Source organism: Papio anubis, chromosome 8 (genome assembly GCF_008728515.1).
Source record: "Papio anubis isolate 15944 chromosome 8, Panubis1.0, whole genome shotgun sequence".
NCBI classification, from domain to species: Eukaryota; Metazoa; Chordata; class Mammalia; order Primates; family Cercopithecidae; genus Papio; species Papio anubis.
The window spans coordinates 133,910,695-133,927,491 of NC_044983.1; the positions used below are offsets into that span (position 1 = coordinate 133,910,695).

A 16,797-nucleotide genomic window follows, 5' to 3' on the forward strand; every position below is an offset into this window, starting at 1 on the left:
AGCAAAATGCCACAGTGAATGTGAAATCTTTAGAACATGGTGAATTATGATGGATCATATATTCCTATTCCCTGCTGCATCCTGACCCAAATGAAGGGTGCAGAAATGAAGTCTCAGATTGCATCCAAGGTGCCATCTTTCACTAGAAGGCTTTCATGTCAGCCAGCAGGAAAAACGGGCTTCTGAAGTGCAGTGAGCAGTGTTTTCCGGATGACTGCCTCCCTGCCAATGCCGACGGACAGTGTGACTGCCACCTCAGGGGGGGGGGGGGGGGGGGGGGGGGGGGGGGGGAGCTGTCCAGTCCCAGGTGGTGCTGAAGCCGCTGCTTTACCACGGCTCTGGGAGGACAAAGCAGAAGAGTCCAGCAGTGACTCGTGCTTACCTACTTGGTGCCAAAGAGGCCAGGAGAACAGGGACAGCCATGTCTGTCTACCCCGTGTGCACTATGCCTCGGGACCTCGTTATCACCTCTCACAGTCACTGCTCTTTCTCAACCTTCGGATGTGCCCTCCTTTTTTGTGGTGAGAGCTGAGCCTGGGTCTCTGCCATTCCCTCTGTGCCTTCTGCTTGCTGGTCCTGCTTCAGCATGAACTTACTGATGACAGGGGAGGCCCAGACTGGGGGATAGGAGTGAAGATTCGGTGGGTGGCGGGGGGGGGGGTCAAAGAAAGGATGAAGGGAGTTCTTTACACTGCAAAGGCCAGGCATAGAGCTTCAGGGGCTTGCCCTGTTTTGTCCACACTGTGGTACCCTGTGGGGAATGCATGGTGATACTGCATTTGCAAATAAGGAAGACTAAGAGAGTTGGGCCTCGGTCATGTAGGGAGGAAGGGATATGGATTTGAAGCCAGGTGTCTGCCTAGCAGAGGGTGGCCCTGAGTGAAGCCCTCTGCACCTGGTGCCTCACCCCTCATCTATGACATGGGGACAAGGACCCTGAGGGTACCTGTCTAGATGGGTGGTTGTCAGGATCCACAAGGCCATCACTAGGATGGCACAGCTGGACCTGTGGGAGCAGGGCCAAGTATGGCCCGTGGGAGTTGGGCCAAGTATGAGGACAGAGGAAGCCACACCAGAACTGAGTCCTAAGAGACCGAGAGAAGCTGGAGGAAGGAGGAGGAGGCAGAGAATCCAGGGAGCTAGGACAGCACCTGCCTAGGAACAGAGGCCTCTGTGACTGGGGCCCTAACCCCATCATTTTACAGATGGGGAAACTGAGGCCTGAGCAGGGGAAGGACTTGGCCAATGTCCCAGTGTTTTGGAGGACAGACTGAGACCCAAACCAGGCCTCTTAGCTCCCATGACAGTGGCCGCCCTTTTGGTTTTCCGGCGTCTGTGGCTGAAGGGGGCTGTAAGCTCCCGTTACAACTCTCACTGGGTTCATCTTCCTATCCCTGCTGCTGGGTGCCCTGTGCTCCGGCGGCACCACATGCTGCCCGATTCCTGCCCAGTGCTGTGCTGTGGTACACCAGGTCCCTGCAGAGCTGTGACCCAGGGAAGGTCCTCCCTTCTCTCGCCCCTGCCTGGCTGGCAGTGCCTTGTCTGCCAAGGGGAGACAAGCCTCCTCGTGGCTGATTTCCCCACCACCTCATCCTGGGGTTCCCCCCTCGCCTCCCAGCACTTCTGTTTCTCCTAGAACTGCTCATCACTTTTGTCACCCCTGTCTGCCTCCTCCAGATGGCAATTCCTTCAGGATAGCCAACAATGGTCATTCAGCTCCCACACAGGACAGCGGAGGAGGAGGGAGGCAGGTCACATGACCCACTGGCCGTTCTTTTTAATAGTTTGATGAGGTGGCCAGCAGGATTCTGACTGCCCACCTGAGTGCTCCTGTCTTTTCTCTTAGCATTTTCTCTTAGCATTCTCTTAGCATTTCCATAGCATTGCTATGGAAGAGAATGTAAAAGGTAGTTACCTGCGGCCCCAGCGATCCAGGGATTCCAGGTGGTCCCACATCACCTTTCTTCCCCTGAGTGTAAAAGAAGAAGCTAAAATTAACAAGCAGGCAATCATCAACCAGAGCTGGTTTAATAATGAGTCTCGGTGGACATTTGGGTCTTTATTACTCTCAACCTCCCGGATTAACATTTGTCCCTCAGGAGCGCCCCACAGAGGAGCAATGTGGAATCGGAAAATGGACTCAGGCTTTTTCTGAGTTCAGGAGTAAGGCTCTGGGTTCCAGCTCTGTACTTAAATGTGTTTGGTAACACACGGCCCCGTATTCAAAACGTACCGAAAGATATACCCGAGAAAAGCCTCCTTTTAATCCCAGTCTCAGCCACTCAGTTCCTTTCCTTGGAAACAACTAATCTTACCAGATGTCGGTTAATTCTCCTAGAGAGATTTTATGTATCCGTAAGCCTTACACACACACACACACACACACACACACACACACACTCCCCCGTCCCCCTTTTCTCCACAGACTTCAGCATGCCATTCAATCTGTTAAACTTTGCTTCTTTGTTTCCATTTAATGTATGTAAGCCACATCCCATATCACATGGAGAGTTGCTGGTATCCTTTATACAGGTGCATGGTTTTCCCCGTGCAAATGAGGCATGATACACTGAAACAACCCTCTCCTCGTGGCCAGGGAGGTTACCGAGGGCATTTCTGCTCTTCTGCTGTGGGAATCCACACTTCAGTGCATATATGTTCAGTATCCAGTAAGGTGATGTTGTGGGGCCCTTAAATAGGGGTGTGGGCCATCTCCTTAAATAGGGGTAAGGTGTGTGTTGGTTAGTTTACACAATGTGGTAATGGCATATATTGTATAACAGAGGTTATCTGAAGGACAGAATACAGCCCTTTTTGGCGTTGTCCTGGTGGATTTTTGATTAAATGAAAGCATTGCAATCGGAAATTGAAAGTAAAATAAGACCTTGATAAGATCTACCTTTTTTTGTGTGTGCCTATTTCATGGCAAACTCTCTTTCTAGTTCTTCCCACATGGTCCTTTCTTAATTTACTCTGCAAGAGGATCCCGGAATGCCCATGTTTTCATCCCATTGATGAGTGTGCAAATCGAGGCTCAGAGCTCATGTCTCTGTCGTTGCACAGCTAGTAAGGGGCAGAGTTCAGACCACACCCAGTTCTATGCAGACTAATAAGTTCTATGCACACTAATAAGGCCTTTTTTTTTTTTTTTTCGAGACAGAGTCTCACTCTGTTGAACAGGCTGGAGTGCAGTGGCACAATCTCGGCTCACTGCAACCCCCACCTCCCAGGTTCAAGTGATTCTCCTGCTTCAGCCTCCTGAGTAGCTGAGAATACAGGCATATGCCACCACGCCTGGCTAATTTTTTGTATTTTTAGTAGAGACGGGGTTTCACCATGTTGGTCAGGCTGGTCTCAAACTCCTGACCTTGTGATCCACCTACCTCCGCCTCCCAACGTGCTGGGATTACAGGCGTGAGCCACTGTGCCCAGCCAGGCCTTTTTCTTACCTTAGACTGTGCCCAGACTATCCCACTATTTCCCCACTGGTCCGCATCTTTCTCATTTCTTCCCTCTCTCCACCCCTTCTTTTCTCCTTTCCTTCCTTTTCTCTTTTCCTTTCTTCCTTCCCTCCTTTTTTCCTTCCTCTCATATTTAATGAGCAACTAGTATGTGTTGAACCTAGGAAATAGGCTGTGATCCCTCTACCCACACCCTCCCAAAAGCAGCCCTTCCCCAGGCGCAATGGTCTACAGTGTTGCCGTATTCTCCTGCCTCCACTTCCGAATGCCACCATCAAACCAAGGTCTGTATTCTACACATAATCCTCGAGGAGGTTGATGCCTCTTTATTAAGGGAACGAAGGTACTAGGGTTGCACATGAGGGAAGTTTGGTGGAGCTCAGAGGCAAATGTTCTTTACAGAGCTTCAAGCCCTAAAATCTCAGGGGTCTCACACATTAGACTTAGCCCATTGTGGTTGAAAGTGGACGATAAATTCTGCCTCTTTCTCCTGCTTAGTTGTCCACACACTCAATCCTCCTAAATGCCGAGCCCCGGGGACACCGGCAGGATTAAGGTACGGCCTCTGCCGATAAGGGGCTCGTAGTTTGCTAAGAAGGTAGACACAAGCCCATGCAACAACCACTCAGACTGTGCTGGGCATGCAGCAGCATCAGGAGGTCCTGGTTCTGCCTAAATGGCTTAAGCAGATGTCCCAGGGAGGTGGTGCTGATGTAATGATGGAAGGAGAAAGAAGAGCTTTCCAGTGGGACAAAAACTGACTGCAGGGAACAGAATAGGAAAGTGTACAGAGGCAGCTGAGAGCCAGACATTGGCAAAGACTGTGTGTTACCCAGGATGGGAGGCTGTAGGATGCAGTCAGCAAGCAGTCGTGAAGGTTTTGAATGGCCTGGACCAAGCACAGCCCCGCAAGGGGTCAGGGGTTTCAACTGACCACACAACCTGGTCCAATCTATGCTGGTCCTAGGAGCAATGGGGAGGATGAATTAAGGCTGATCAAGCTGCTTCTCTCACTGCCCAGCATAACCCATAATGTCGCCTTGGGCCAGCCCACCATTCTCTCTCCCCAGAACCACTACAATAGCCTCCTAAACAGTGCCTCCCTGAACACATTTGGCCATTGCACTTTTCTCCTCAAAGCAGCCAGGATGATATCATTAAAACATAAATCATGTCACGTCTCCTCTGCTCAAAACACTGCAATGCCTCTCAGCTCACTTAGAGCAGAACTTTAATGACCTCCAGCCTGCCCTCCACGAACTCATTTCCTCCAACCCTCTTCTCATTTCCATGTACTTTCTTCCCACCTCCAGCCACACTGGCCTCCCACCTCCACCTTGAATCTGCCAAATACATTCCAAACTAAATATCTCTCCACTGGCGTTTCCTTCTGCCTAGGTTTGTTCCCCAGGTATCCACACAGATCAATTCTTCAATTCAATTTGCTTTCTGCTCAAATGCTCCTTTAACTGAATGTCCTCTTTGGCCAGCCTCACCAGAATAGCACTCCCACTGTCCCATTGTGTCCTCTCACCCTGCTGTAATTTCCTTAGTGTGGATCCTCACCAGATGTACCATTGGCATTTGTGCTTATTTACTGTGTGTCTACCCCTACTGGGACACAAGCCACCTGAAAGTGGAGTCGGGCTCTGTTTTTGTTTGATGCTATATACTGTGGCTCTGGACAGTGCCTGCCACATGGTGGACACTCAATAGACATTTGTGGGCTGAATAAATTGCCCCTTTGAGAACTACGCAGTCCTAAGCTATGACAGTGGCACTGGGGAGAGCAGTGAAAAGTAAGAGAAAAGTGATATCAGGGAGGAAGGGAAGATACAACTTAGAGATTTATTGACTAGCAGAGAGAGTGAGTGAGCCTGGTGTAGAAGCCCCTGGATCCACACCTTTGAGCTACAGAATGCATCGGGCTGGAGGGTGCGATGATGTCTGGGTCACAATGAGTTTCTTGATACTTGCCAGGTAGAATTCAAAATGTGGTCACAGATACCTTCAGAAGACAGCCAAGCCTTGGAGGCACTGGGTTTCTCCATCCATCTGATCCTGCTCTGATTAATGCAGACATCGGGAAGCTGATCATAAGACAGCTAAGAGTTGTCAGTTCCCCTTCCTCAAGGAAAGGAAACCAGACACCTTCCATTTTCTATCTAGACAGACACCCCCTCCAATTGCTTCCAGGTGACTCTATAGAGAGTCACTGGTTATTTACAAGATGAATAAACCATTTTCCCTCAAGGTCAGTGGGAGGAACTGGTGAATAATCATCAGAAATTAGAATCCAAGCCAGCAACGTAACTGTGTTGAGAGGAAAGACTGAAAGGAGAGATTGGAATATCTAATGGTTAGTAGGAAAGGATGAGAGAGAAGGGATGCAGGGCCATGACTGAGCAGAATGACTCATTAAGATGCCGATGTGGTCGGGGGATGAAGCATCAGTTCCCTCTCTGGGGTGACACGATCACCATTTGGGGATGCAGCAAGGTCTCAGCAGCTCTTTGCTTCCTCAGCTGACCCCAGGATCTTATGTAACAACGTTACTCATGCTCAGGAAGGTGAACACCTAAGTTAACAAGAGGATTTGTAAAAGGCATGAATGCAGGAGGTGTTCCTGTGCCAGGAAAGTTGAATCAATTGATCTGGAAGAGCAGGCATATGGGCAAGTAGGAGGCACGTGGTGGACTAGAGAGAAATGCAAAGAAACACATCTATGGAAGCAAACATCATAAGCATTAGGTTTTCAGCAAGGAGAAAAAAACCAAAAAGGTGGCAAGAGGCCAGAGAAAGAAAAGCATCAGAGCAGGTCTTTCATGGGTCATCCATGAAGGGGCATCACCCAGAGAAGCCTCAGGGTAACATCTCTCTGGCCTCTGTACCTTCCACTCCCCCAGCGTCATGGGCCATTCCAGTGTCTCTCAAAGCTGGCCTTCCTTCTGTAGCCACATCAATTGGTGGATGGTGATAGTGGTAATGGTGGTGGCTTCCTTCTGTAGCCACAGGAACCCACCCGGTTCCCAGGCCCAGTCTCTTCCTTCAGGCCCTCCTGGGCCAACCTGTGCAGGCAGGTTATCCTTCCCAAAGGGTGAAAGAAGCTCTGTCCAAGTCACTTCTCTTCTCTTTTTTTTTTTTTTTTTTTTTTTGGAGACGGAGTCTCGCTCTGTCGCCCAGGCTGGAGTGCAGTGGCCGGATCTCAGCTCACTGCAAGCTCCGCCTCCCGGGTTCACGCCATTCTCCCGCCTCAGCCTCCCGAGTAGCTGGGACCACAGGCGCCTTCTCTTCTCTTAAGTAGTTAGAGGAGCTTCATTATCCCAAAGACATATCTGAGCTGTTTGATTTGGAAATTCCAAGTCCTGGGGTTCTAACCTACCTTTTCAATTAGGTGTCCAGGGTTCACACCACTGTCTCCCAAGCAAGAGCCCAAATGGACTGCTTAGCTCAGCCCCAAACACCTGCTTAGGACTTCCGATGCCTGAGCCGTTGCCATGCTGCTCCCTCTGTCTGTAATCCTCCCTTCACAGCTCAGCCCACCAAAATCACATCCCAGTTCAGTGCCACCTCTTCCACGAAGCTTCAGCAGTAATGACAAATAACAGTTCAATTGATGAGAAATAAATACTTGAGACATGGATTCCCCAGGGCTACCCAAGAGCTAACAAGTTAGAATTGCCAGGGGTGGGATACAAAGCTCCAAGTGAGTAGAATCAAAGGAATTCTCTGTGTTCTTTCTCTCAACCCCTTTCCTCTATGATATTGTAAGGAAAAAAAGTCTAAATCTAAGGTACATTGGAAGGATAAGCCATTTAACCTGCTGAGTCTTTGTTTTCCCACATGGAAGATTATAATCATGATAATTATTTCAAAAGATAATAGGAGAAGAAATGATTTAATATTTGAGGAAGCTATTTATAAAACACAATAAAGCATCCCTCAACTATAACAGACAGTGATGAGAATGAGGCGGAAGATGATAATGACTATGAGGAAGAAATAGTGAGAGTCATATTCTGGCTCCTTTGTGTTCTTGTAGTGGGTGATAGACTGTGCGCCAAATAGATCTGGTTTCAAAATCTCAACCTCCTAGCAGTGCCACAGGTTTAAATTAGATGATGTCCACAAAGTACTTAGTAATAGTGGTTATGGTGAGGACAGTGGTAGCAGTTGGTGATTTTGATAATAATGATGGTGGTGGTGGTGGTGATGGGGTCTTGTGGTGGCATTGATGGTGAGGGCATTAATGGTGATGGTGGTGATGGTGGAGTTGATGGTGATGGTGGTAGTGATGGTGATGGCTGAGTTGATGGTGATGGTGATGATAGTAGTTATGGTGATGATAGTAGTGATGGTGATGGTGATGGTGATGGTAGAGTTGATGATGATGGTGGTGGTGATGATAGTCACGATGGTGATGGTGATGGTAGGGTTGATGATGGTGATGGTAAGAGTTGATGATGGTGATGGTGTCGTAATAATAAGCAAAGCTAATCGTAATGCGTAAAGTAATGTATAATGTTGAAGTGTCATTAATAAAATAAATAAAGTGTGTCGTATCGTAAAATTAATAATGTCATGCATCATCAATAATCGTATGTCAGTGTAATCGTGTCGTAAATGTCATGTCATCAGAAATGTGTATCGTAATGTCGTAAAGTATCGTAATAATAAATAAATATCGTATATCGTGAAATAATGTCATCGTAATGTCGTAGAGATTAATGTCATGTCGTCATGCGTAATCATAATCATGCTCGTAAAGTGTATCGTAATGCGTATCGTAAATTAATAAAGTAATAATAGTATGTCGTAAATTAATAAATGTCGTAGAGATTAATCGTAATGTAAAATTAATAAAGTAGTCATCGTATCATTAATAATAAGTAATAAACTAAATAAATAAATTAAGTATCGTAATGTCGTAATAAATGCAATTAATGTCGTAATATCGCCATGTCATCGTAAAGTAAATGAGTATAATAATAAATAAGTGTCGTAATGTCGTAAATAATTAAATAAATAAATTAATATTAATGTAAATTAGCAGCTAATGTCGTAAAGTGTCATGTCATGTCATAAAAGATTAAATAATGTCGTAAATAAATAATTAATAAATGATAAATGCAGTGTCGTAATAAGTAAATATAAATAGTAAGTAATAAATAAGTAGCTCGTAATAAATACAAGTGTCATGTCATGCATTAAATGAAATAATGAAATGCAGTGTATGTAAATGTCGTAATAAATACATCAATAATGATGGTAGTAGTGATTATGATGGTGGAGTTGATGATGATGGTGGTAGTGATCATGATGGTGATGGTGGAGTTGATGGTGATGGTAGTAATGGTGGTGGTGATCATGGTGATGGTGATGGTGATACTGCTAACATTATTGGTGGTGGTGGTGATAGCAGCAACTCTAATAAAGGTAGATGTAGCAGCGGCTATGTAACCTCTGCAGTTTTGTCCCATAACTGGTTGCAGAGATTTGAAAAATGCTAGAAAAAATAAATATTGTGGAAATAAAGAGCTGTTTTACTAACAATAGGCCTGTTTCTTGTCATTTTTCTTTTTTTCTCTTTTAAATTGCTACCCAGCACAATATCTGGATTAAGTGTTTATAATTTATCAAGAGGGCGGATTTTTCAAGCCATTCTGAATGCCAAGCTGCTGAGCGGAACTGGTATTTCCAAGGTTTCCTGTCTGCCCACAGAGAGGAGGGAAGCCTAGAAATTCAGAACACCAATTCTCTCCCAGCCAGGATGAGTTAACACAGTCATCTGAGGGGCCATTAACAGATAAAAAGATTGCTTGTGCAACGGATTCTAATATGTGCCGTATGGTCTTCTGCTCAGTTCCTGTTCTCCAGACCTCCAAATGTCAAACATGATTATTTTCTACTGGTTAGAGCTGAAATCAGGTGTGCAGGGAAAACCTAGGGTGTCCTAATATAAACCCTGGCTTCATGCCATGAAATGAATCAAACAGTAGCCTAGGATCCAAACAACACTGTTACCATCTGGTAAAGCAGGAAAAGGCAGGAAAAAGATTTTAGAATGAAAAACGAAAACAAATTCAACCTAGGATGCCACTGCAGAAAAAGACTGGCCATGTTTCCTTCCTCAAATCTACTAGAAATCAGAGGTGGTGGGCCAGATAAACTTCGACAATAATGAGACCCTTGGTTCCAAGGGAAAGCCAGGGATTAAGCTGATGCGTGCCCAGTGCATCCTATTGGACAGGCATGGTCAGGTATTGAGCACCCTAGATCTATTCAAAGCATGCACAGCAAGGACAGTTAACTTCCATGTTAGAATTCTGATATGCACATGGATACACACACACACACACACACACACACACAGACTCATACTCACAATATCGAAGCAAAGAGGGTGGAGAATTTGGAGCCAGGCAGATCTCATGCCCCAGGTATCAGTACCCCCATTACCTACAGCCTGGGTGACACTCAGTAATTTGATGTATACCTTTAAGTCTTAGACTCCTAATTGGTGGAATGGGATTAAAACCACCATATCTCATAGAATCCTTGTGGGAATTAAATAAGAATCATGGGTGCAAACAGTTCCCAAGGGAAGTGCCTGCTATGCAGGGACTATTCCATCAATGTTATTTCCTTTCTCCCTTCTCTTAGCTATACACCTTTAAAGAGAGATTCCATTTTTAACATGTGTTCTTAAAGTAAATGACACACAGTCAAGAACACCGTGGGATGGGTGGGGAGTACTGCCATCTTTGTAAGAGGGGACATCTTGTTGGATAGGATCACCTCTCCAGTCCTCATCTATTGATGAGAGGGAAGAGAAACCAGAAGATATTGAGAAAATGATCAGAGGAACCAAAAAGGTTGTCACCCACTGTGGGAAGAGCAATGACAAAGATCTAAGTGACCTTGAGAAGGTCATTCACGTTTCTGGATGTATTTCTCACTGTGAGTCTCAAAGATCCCTGCTGCCACAATGCTTCCATAGACATTCCAAATTTTACATTTTGTTGAAATGTGTCACAATATACAATTTTTTTTAGCAATTTTTCTTTTTTTTTTTTTTTAATCTTCCAGAGAAGATGAGAGATGATGTCTAGGTGATTTCAGCCGAGACTCAGTGCCACAGAGCAAGGCAAGGTGTAAGAAGGGACCACGTTCTCTTCTCCAAAATGAGGCATCCCCTGTAGAAGGTGAGAACACAGGTGACCAGGCACCCAGTTCTGAATCTTGTCCTCTTCTAGTCATTCACTTATGTTCCCTAACTGTAGGAGATTATATTAATGCCATTATCTATTACACATATTTTATATGCATATTCCTATTGTATTTATAACTACGTATGTGTCTATAAAATATGTATGTTTTACAGGTGTGAGTGACTCTTCTCATTACTATGGTTACAAAAATAAATAAGAAAAAGTCCTTCCTCTCACAGTCTTACATTCTATTGAAGAAAACAAAAACAAATTCTCAAATAAGAAAAATATCAGATAAATCTGCAGAAAATTAAAATGGGGTGGTGTGAGAATAACAGTGACAGCCATTTTGAGGTGGATGATTCAGGCATGACAATTTTTTTATTGGAAAAGTGAGCCTCCTGGAAGCTCTGAAAGGTTCCACTGCTGCAGTGGCCTTCAGCCAGGCTGGTTCTTCTGCCGAAACATTCCAGATTCAGATGCAACTGCAGCATCTCTCATTTCAGCTAGGTGACAGCGCTCCCTGATCAACCTCCTTAATGCCGAGCTCAGACAACAGGCAGGAAATTAAAGCCTTGGAAAGAGAAATGCAGTCCTTCTCTATCTCTCTGCCTGGTGACTGCTACCGCCCTCCAGCAGGCGGGCGGGTGGGTGGGCGGGCGTCTCCTGCAGCTCCGGGGATGGCATGGAGCGTGCCTCGCTCTCAATTCTCCCTTTCACCATGTCAATGTGGAAAAATACCAGCTTTGTCCAAAATGAATGCATTTACTTTGCTGGGGATTATCCTGTCTGCCTGTTGCTAATCTCTAAAATAAAGGGCCTGGGTTCTGTTGCCCCCAACCCCGTGTTTAGTGTTTGTCTCTCCATGCCCAAGTTCCTGCCTGCTGTCAGCCATCAGCCTCGTCTCTTCCCCTTGCACAGCCTCAGCATGTGCAGTGATGCCCAGGAGCTCTTCTGAGTGATGTTTCAATTGAAGTTGATGAGGAGGAAATGACAGGTCATGGCAAGGGAAGGAGAGAGATAATTTTTTGAATAAGTCATTTTGTCTCGCATTTTCCTGACTCAGCCAGAGACTGACTGAACAGGAAGCTGCTTCCAAGCCCACAAGATTACAATTTGCTTCTACTCCCTTTTTCTCCATAGATGCAGGCACTGAGCTAGCAATATCCACAGGACAGAACACAACCTGAATCAGGGAATTACCCATGATGACTGAAAGGCCATGGGCCCCCAAAAACCCACTTGCTCATCGTCCATGATTCACTAGAGGAAGCAGGACAAGCAGGGAGCCGTCCTCTGTGTTGCTCTGCACCCTGTGCTAATGCTCCCGCCATCCCGCCTTGTCACTCTTGGTTCACTCTCCTCTGCTAGACGCTGGGCCCTTCAGAGCCTGACTTCTGCCCTTTCCTCAGCATGGCCTCCACCTGGCATCCGACCTGAACGAGGATGGGTGCTCAGAAGCCCTATGCTCTGCCCAGCCCCTGCCCTTTCTCAGTGGATCACCGTGGGAGCCTCCTAACTCACCTCCTTCCTGCAGTCTGTTCTCAACACAACAAGACACGTGAATGTGTTTAGGGCACAACCCGGGCCCCGCCACTGCGACCCTCGAAACCCCAGAATGAGCAACCACAACCAGAAATGTATGAGATAAGCCCATCTTGAACATGAAATTATTTGATGTAGCTTCCAGAAGCAGTGTTCATAGATTTAAGTAAAATAATGGTATTATGGTTTTGTGTCTCTTAAGATTCCTTCTCTTTTGGAGACAACATACTGAAATATTTAGAAACAACATGATGTGATGATTTTAGGACTTGCTTTCAGTGAATTCAGTGGTGGGTAGAAGTGAGTGTTGGTTTATATAAAATAAGTTTTTTAATCACTTATAAGTGTTGAGTGGGTTTGGGGTATATGAAGGTTCATTTTACTGTCCTTTCTACTTTTGTGGATGATCAATCATCATAAAACATTACATCATAAAACATTTTTTCATCGTAAATTTGTTTTTCATCATAAAACATTTTTTGAAAACATGTAAAAGCTCCATTGGTTACTTGCGGTAAAAGCCAAAGTCCTTATGATGGCCCACGAGGCCTGAAATGAACCTCTTCTCCTGCCAGGCCCCTTGCTGGGTCCAGCCACATGGACCTCTGGGCTCTAACACTCTGCGCCTGTGCCTGCCCCAGGACCTTCTGCCTGTCAGGCTCCTCCCCGGCTATCAGTTTGACCAACATCCTCACCCCCAAAGGGCCTGTTCAAGGAAAATTGTCTTCATTGGGCCTTCCTCCATCACCTGCTTACATGCTATTACGTCTCTTTCCCCCTGCCTGCCAGAATATAAACACAATGTGGGCAGGAGCTTCCTTCTTGTTCCTGAACTACTTACTTGCCTACAACACTGCCTGGTACCCAGTAGATACAGAAGAAGAAATATTTGTTGAATGGATGAATCTGTGGAAGGAAAGGTGAGAACAAAAGGGGCAGGAAGGAATAAGAGCAAGTAAAAGAAAAACAGCAAAAAAGTTGGAAAAGGGAACACAAGAGGAAGAAAAGAGGAACTGGTTGAGAGTCCCCAGTATGATGCCAGCAGAGCCTGAACTAGAAGCCATGTCTGCAGCCATTTTAATTATACCAATGAGTTTCCAAACTGAAGAGGAAGAAGTCCAGGACAAAGCTGATGGGTGTAAGCAAGTGTGCAGAGGCAGGATGCCTTCTCAAGGGGGCACTTTCCATACCCAAAACACTGATTTCAATGCTCCCATTGACTCCCATGGAAAACTCACTCACTCCTGCAAGGCCACCTCAAACATCACCTTTTCCCTTGGATGTGCCAGTTTCCAGCCCCCGTGCTCCTCTCAGCAGACTCCCTCAAGCTGAGATCCCCTCTATCCTCTGAACATCTGTAGTCTTCCTCAGTCTCCATTGAGGTCACCTATTTACATGCACTGAGCTCCTTAGCCGACCTGTGAGCTCCTGGTAGCCAAGACCTTAATGTTTTCAGAAAATCCCAAAGCATTTAGCAGAGTGTCTGTGCATCACAAGAACTCAACATGAGCTTTTGGACAGACTGACACATGGAAAGAAAGAAGGGAGAAAATGAGAAGTCGGGCTTTGGGGACACACAACCCCCTGTGCGAATCCCTGAGGGGCCACTGATGGCTGTGCTGTATCAGAGCCTGTCCTTCGTCTGCAGAAATGGGGATAGCAGGGCTGTTATGGGAGCTGCCATGTAATTGGAGCTCAATAAACACCATATCCTACCTTTGCCCATCATCACTGTACCCCAAACCCTCACCCTGCTTGCTTCTCTGGATCTCCTTGTTTTATTCCTCAAATCTCCAGACCCCGGTGTATTGCCCAATTTCCAAGGCCTGTGGATTGTGTTAGGCTCAGACCAGGCCAAGCACCATTGCATGGGTGGCTGGTATTGCTCAGAAGGGTAAAAAGTATTTCTGAAGATGACAATAGTCACCCTGGGAAGCACACCCAGCAGGTTTAAAGAAGTTGTATCTAAGAAGGTGATATGGTTTGGCTGTGACCCCACCCAAATCTCATCTTGACTTGTAGCTCCCATAATTCCCATGTGTTGTGGGAGGGACCTGGTGGGAGATAATTCCCTCATACTGTTCTCGTGGCAGTGAATAAGTCTCACAAGATTTGATGGTTTTACAAGGGAAACCCCTTTCACTTGGTTCTCATTCTCTCCTTGCTGCCACATAAAGCATGTCTTTCACCTTCTGCCATAATTGTGAGACCTCCCCAGCCCCATGGAACTGTGAGTCCATTAAACCTCTTTTCCTTTATAAATTACACAGTCTTGGGTATGTCTATCAGCAGTACGAAAATTGACTAATACAGAAGGTATGAGCCTGATGAGTGAGCTCTGGGCAAGATGTTCCCTCCCCACCTTAATAAGAGTAAATTAGATAAAGATGTAGATTTTAAAAACCTTCACAGTCATCTTTATATAAACAGTTCCACCCATCATCTAAGTCTACTTTGGAAAAGTAACAATTGCCCAAGTTCAATGCAAAATGAAAAAAGCTTCATGTAAACATTCATTACATAAATGCACAAAGATTGTTGTTTTCTCTTAAGACTGTGCAGGAGCATGTTGAGAGAATGACAGCCATGTCAGCTGTCACATCATGCTGCCCAACCAGGGCCAAGTTCCTTCCTGAGCACTTTTTCTCCTAACAACACAGCTGGTGACGCCTTCCCCACTGTAGCAAGAAGTAAACCGGCCTGGAGAGACCAGGTGACTTGCAAGGGTCACACAGCTGCTGAGAAGTGGAGCAGTGCTCCAATCCCAGGTGCATCTTGTTCTGAAGTCCAGGATCCTTCCACTCTATGGAGGAGGGAGGCACCTGGCTTTGACCCACCTGCCTGCCTCACTTGACTGACAGGGAAACTGGGGATGCTGAATGGGACGTGGGGGTGAGTGAATCTCTGATACGGTTTGACTGTGTCCCCACCCAAATCTCATCTTGAATTGTAACTCCCACAGTTCCCACATACTGTGGGAGGAACCCGGTAGGAGGTGATTGAATTATGGGGGAATGTCTATTCCCATGCTGTTCTCATGATAGTAAATGAGCCTCAGAAGAGCCAATGGTTTTAAAAACAGGAGTTTCCCGACACAAGCTCTCTCTTTGCCTGCTGTCATCCATGTAAGACGTAACTTGCTCCTCCTTGCCTTCTGCCATGATTGTGGGGCCTCCCCAGCCATGTGGAACTGTAAGTCCATTAAACCTTTCTCTGGTAAATTGCCCAGTCTTGGGCATGTGTTTATCAGCAGCGTAAGAACAGACTAATACAATCTCTCTCACCCAGTGCACCTTCATGATGCCTTTCTGCATCTCACCTAGCCTTAAAATAAATTATTTGTAGAATCTTGAGAATTCAAAAGGGTTATAGGAGACACAGTTCTTTGAAAACCAAAGACTGAAGTTAACTAGTGGGTAAGTACAGGTTGGAGTCAGCGCTGAATTAGAAGAGCAAGCCATCCCCTTTCAGAACTGAGGATGTGAAGTGTGATAGGGAGGCAACCCCCTTAGATGAAGTCAATCCACAGCAAAATATATGGCACCATCCACGTCACTGAGCTACAGATTGTCCAGGCTAAGAGAGGCCATATGTGGGATGAGGGCTGCCTCTCCCAGATGCCAGGACTCCATTCCCACCCACCCATCAGTGGTGTAAACCTCCAGAGGCAGGAAGCTCACTGGTCCCTGGAGCTACCTGTCCCGTCTGTGGATGCCTTTGGCCCTCAGATTGTTAACCATGTGAACTAGTAAAAAGTGATACAAGCTTAAGCGTTACAGTTCAAAAAATGTGAGCTGACTTCCTGCCCTGTGCCAGGCACCTTGGTGGGAACTGGGGACAGAGTTGAGTCTGGCTTTCAGTCCAGTTTGCTGTGGGAGCATCGGAGGGGATGGGGGTACAACCCAAGCATGCTTCTGCAGCCCTCCTCAGAATGTACGGCATTGTTTCAAGAGCTGAACTTACTGGTGAATTATACCCTTACAGTGTACACAATCTAGATGGGAAAACAGGTGCTTAATTAAATTAATTAAATGCCATGATATATCATATTCAATAGTATGGATATATTAGATGCACAGCTATATCATTTCACTCCTATTTTTTCTCACTTTTCTCAAGACTTAGCTCAAATATCATCTCCTTCAAGAAGCCCCCCAGGCTGGGTCAGTTGCCTCTTCTCTGTGTACCCTCAGCACTGGGCTTCCCTGCTGTGGGGCTGGGATCACCCAGTGGATTCATGTCTCTCTATATGACTCGTGGCAGACAACTGACTGATCTCTACGTCCCAGAGGCCCAACTCAAGGCAGAACACATAGTAGAACCTCAACCATGTTTGATGAACTGAATCCAACCCTTCATTCTACTTCCAATATTCATTTCAAGCCCCTGAAACTGACACTGTCTATCTTCTCTGCATGGCATTATAAAATAGGGACCAGTGTGGGTGAGCTGAGGAATCACAAAGAAAAGAGAGTTTACTTACTCGGAGACCTTGCAAACCAGGAGGTCCATCCCTGCCTTCTGGGCCTATTGGACCCTTTAGGAGAAACACAAAGGAAAAAGAGAGAGAAACACAATGG

At 46.0% G+C, this 16,797-nt stretch overlaps 1 protein-coding gene across 1 annotated transcript in view; it reads right to left on the minus strand.

Moving 5' to 3' along the window:
- COL22A1 (collagen type XXII alpha 1 chain) overlaps nt 1-16,797 on the minus strand; it is a 326,761-nt gene that overhangs the window by 146,525 nt on the left and 163,439 nt on the right. Inside the window, exons 22-23 of the mRNA XM_009213647.4 lie at nt 16,701-16,754; nt 1,916-1,969 (exon numbers count right to left, since the gene is read on the minus strand). Of these exons, the coding sequence (XP_009211911.2) occupies nt 1,916-1,969; nt 16,701-16,754 (108 nt within the window). The remainder of the gene's footprint in view (nt 1-1,915; nt 1,970-16,700; nt 16,755-16,797) is intronic.